The 3,928-nt window shown below is 51.8% G+C and overlaps 1 protein-coding gene across 1 annotated transcript; it reads left to right on the forward strand.

Moving 5' to 3' along the window:
- Nucleotides 1-217: 217 nt before the first annotated feature.
- LOC133902825 (LOB domain-containing protein 41-like) lies at nt 218-1,580 on the forward strand. Its single transcript, XM_062344175.1, has one exon. The coding sequence runs from the start codon at nt 345-347 to the stop codon at nt 1,305-1,307; it is 963 nt and encodes a 320-aa protein (XP_062200159.1). The 5' UTR covers nt 218-344; the 3' UTR covers nt 1,308-1,580.
- The last annotated feature ends 2,348 nt before the right edge of the window (nt 1,581-3,928 follow it).

The following is a 3,928-nucleotide window of genomic DNA, read 5'->3' on the forward strand; positions in this document are numbered from 1 at the left end:
AATGCATAGCAATATTAATGTCCTACAAAGATTTTTTATAAAAAATTCTATAGAGTTTGCTTTCGAACGCTTGCGCTAAGCACCTATATAACCAGGTGGTGGGCCCCGCAAACACGCTCCCTCTCCATCCATCCATCCATCTGCTCCGCGGCGCCGAATCCGCCTTGCCCATCTCTCCGAAACCACTGGCGCCGGCCCGACTCAGCTATAAAACAGCCCACCCTCTCTCCCCTCCCCACCATCGTCGCCGTCTCGCATTCACACCATTCCAATCGCTTCCAAGTTCTGGGAGGAAAGATCATTCTACCACCTCGATCTCCAACAACCTGGGCGGATCGTCCAAGATGCGGATGAGCTGCAACGGGTGCCGGGTGCTGCGGAAGGGCTGCAGCGAGGGCTGCACCATCCGCCCTTGCCTGCAGTGGATCAAGACCCCCGAGGCGCAGGCCAACGCCACCGTCTTCCTCGCCAAGTTCTACGGCCGCGCGGGGCTGCTCAACCTCCTCGCCGCCGCGGGAGACGACCGCCTCCGCCCGGCCGTCTTCCGCTCCCTGCTCTACGAGGCGTGCGGACGCATCGTCAACCCCATCTACGGCTCTGTCGGCCTTCTCTGGTCGGGACAGTGGCAGGCATGCCAGGCCGCCGTGGAGGCCGTGCTCAAGGGGGACCCCGTCTTGCAGGTCGCCGCGTCGTCCGACGCCGCGCTTGCCACGCCGCCGCTCGGTAGGGGGGCCTACGACATCCGCCACGTCGTCAAGGACCCCGACGCCGCCGCGGCCGCCGACCTCCTCCGCGTCGCGCGCGCCGGGCGCACACGGTTCAAACGTGCGTCGTCGTCTTCCACGTCCAAGCCCCACAAAAGCAGCACCGGTGGTGCCAAACCCAACAGGCGCGGGTCGACTAGCACTCCGAAGCAAGAGCAAGACCCGGAGCTAGAAGCTGAGCAGATGGTCGTCGGCGGGAGTTGTGACGAGCACGACGACGGCCGCACGCCGAGCCATGACGAGGAGTCCGCGGGCAGCCACGAGCACGTGGTCGAGGACGATGACATGGTCGCCGCGCGGGAGGGTTCGGAGGACACCGAGGTGGAGGTGGGCTCCTACGTGAGCCAGGCCGAGCAGCAGAGCCATGTGCTGCCGGTGAGCCAGATGATGGCGGCGGATGAGGAAGAGGAGGAGGTTGGGCTGGAGCTGACGCTCGGGTTCGAGCCAACTGTCAGGCAGCAGGCGCGTTCGGCGCGCTGCGACCTGAGCGGGTTGAGCGCCGCGTCGAGCCTCATCGGCCTGCGGCTCGAGCTGTCGGCGTGAGCTCACACTGGCTTTGGGCTTTCTTCTCACCGAACAGAAGACAGTTTTAGGACCGTGTCAGGAGGAAAACAGGCTTCCTAGGTTTCGTGTATACCATAGGGTCCTTATAGGATATCTTTGTTTCTTCTCTCATGTACTCATGTGATGTCTTTGTACAAACTCCTCGATGTCTGGCTCTGGTTGTCACAAAAGTCGTTGAACAGATGTAGTAACAATCAGAGCTCTGAGATGTTAGATATTGAGAATCTAAATTAGTCTCCAACTGAAAAATGAGATCTAAATTGACTTCGGTAGGGAACTTGGGGTCCGGTTTCTTGGGCTTCAGATTCCGTTCGTAGAATGAAGTTGTGTCTAAAAGCTGAACTGGTATTTTAAAAAGAGAGATGATGCTACTGTTATTTGTGGTAGGAGTATTTTCCCGTGGAAGTGTTTTACTCATGTAAAATTAATTCAAATATAATAATTCAAAGAAGTAAAAAAAATATAACGTAGCAAAAGAGAGATTTGTATACATAAAATTTATAACATGATTATATAATTTTAGAAGTGAGGAGAATAGCGAGTATTTAGATAGGAGAGTAGAGGGGATTGTATCGTCTAGAGTTGGTTGTCTATAGCAATTGTGTGAGGAGGATCAAAATGATGACCGATTTGTGAGTGATGAAAACAATTCTCACTTAGTACTTTGGTGTAAAGATAACACGACGAAGACAATCTCTGTGGTAGATAGTGGTAGAAGCAACATACGGGTGACAACACACCCTCTCCAAAAAGCCAGTGTTGTAGAAGAAGAGCAAAAGGCGACACATCATTTGGAGAATCCCGACGGTGTAGGCAAAGTGCGGGAGGCAAAGTCTGGTTCATCTTCCTCCTTAGTGGCACAGGCCGCTGGAGAAGGACTTTGCCCTCAACCTTCGATGGTCTTAGTGTGTCTTGGCCATTTTGGGCCTTAGGTCTGTGAAGGCCTTGTGCTGCCACGCTTGGTCTATGGAATTGAGGCCGAGGAGTCACTAACTATGAAGGCGGCGAGCGGGGCCCATATTTAATGTCGTAAAGATCCATAATACGGTTCAACCGCGGGAACTTCACCTTCTCCATTCACCTTGAAGGCCTCGGGGACCACCTCTACTGCTTCAACACTGGCTGTTGACAAACAAAGTTAAACAAAAGAACATAAATATAGCGAGGTATCTAAGGTAGTTGGGTAATTGCCCTTAAAAGGCACATCCCTGCAGTCAAGAATAGGGCGGCGATGGCCATCTTTGGCCGAAGGAACCGATCGTTTGCTGAGTGTCCACTCGGTGTTGTGGGGTCAGACTCTGGTAGCACAAAACTCCTCGATGAGGTCACAAATTCCCTGTCGATGATAAACTAACGCAAGGACCTTGACCTTCTCGATTATGGTCGACGTCAGTCAAATCTGAGGCCTTTGAAGATACAAAATCTCTTCGATCTTATTGTGAATCTACAAGTCCTTTAGAGTTCATGGTATAACCAATAATCCATCCATTCGGTACTCCACGTGTTCCGATAGGCCTTCGCTAGCATCTCCGACGTCCCATATGGGATGAAAGAGACGTTGCCGAAGGAGACCATGCGGTTGACCCTGTTGACTTTCACTCGATTCGGCTTACTATGGGCGTAGTGCAGAGAAACGAAGGTGGCCACCGTGGGGATCACTCCCTCGGCCCTCTAGGCCCAGACGAATGTTGCGAGCCAGACGATGGTGTTCGGAGTCAATTGCTGGATCTCCAGCTTGTACCTCTCCAGCACGCCACCGAGAAACTTTCTCCAATGAAAGCGCAGCCCTGCCGCGAAAAACTCGATGAAGACCACCACTTTGTCATCGTTAGAGGTAGGTCTTGTCGATTCCGGAGCTGGTACCACGCATCTTCGAGCCTTCGAAGACAACTATGCTCCAAGAGCTAGGCACAGGTATCCTCAGTGAACTTTGAAGGCACATATAATGGGGTGGAAGGAAGTCTGTCGTTGTCATGCTGGGGATTAGCTTTCGACATGACTTCAAATGAACGAGGGCATTGTTCTGAAGGTCCGGTGGTGTGAGTGCGGAAGGTGTTACCAGGATTTCAATGAAGGGGCAAAAAGAGGTGAAGAAGCAAGAGAGAGCGATCGAGTGAGAAAATGACTGAGTTACGGCATGGGGGGAGGGGTTGGAGTCCTCTACACCAACCCCCACCTGCACAAGCGAGAATATCGGGCATCGTGTGAGTGAGAAAACCGGACGATGTGCGCGGAAGGCAAATAGCAGCTTGACACCTATCACAACATTCAAGTGCGCCCAATAAACAAGGAAATAACCAATTAATGAAAATTAATTAAGATTAATTAATTACAATTAATATAATATCAACATTAAAATTAACTATTGCAATCGGTTAATTAAGATTAATTAAACTATGTCTGGGGTTGACTTCGACTGCCCAAAAGGGAGGAGGAACCAAGATAAGTGGTCTAAATATTCTTGACTTCGCCCCTCCCCCCCCCCCCGAAGTCAGACCTCAACCGTGAGGAGCCATTGTTGGAGTAATGGTACCATGTTAGTCCCTAGTTGACTTCAGCTAGCCTTAGCCAACCCATATAGGAAGTAACCGATAGTGCTA

The sequence above is a fragment of the Phragmites australis genome, chromosome 2 (genome assembly GCF_958298935.1).
Source record: "Phragmites australis chromosome 2, lpPhrAust1.1, whole genome shotgun sequence".
Classification (NCBI taxonomy): Eukaryota; Viridiplantae; Streptophyta; class Magnoliopsida; order Poales; family Poaceae; genus Phragmites; species Phragmites australis.

Bases quoted from the DNA above. Each gene is read 5' to 3' on its own strand.
- LOC133902825 (XM_062344175.1), top strand. From the start codon at position 345: ATGCGGATGAGCTGCAACGGGTGCCGGGTGCTGCGGAAGGGCTGCAGC.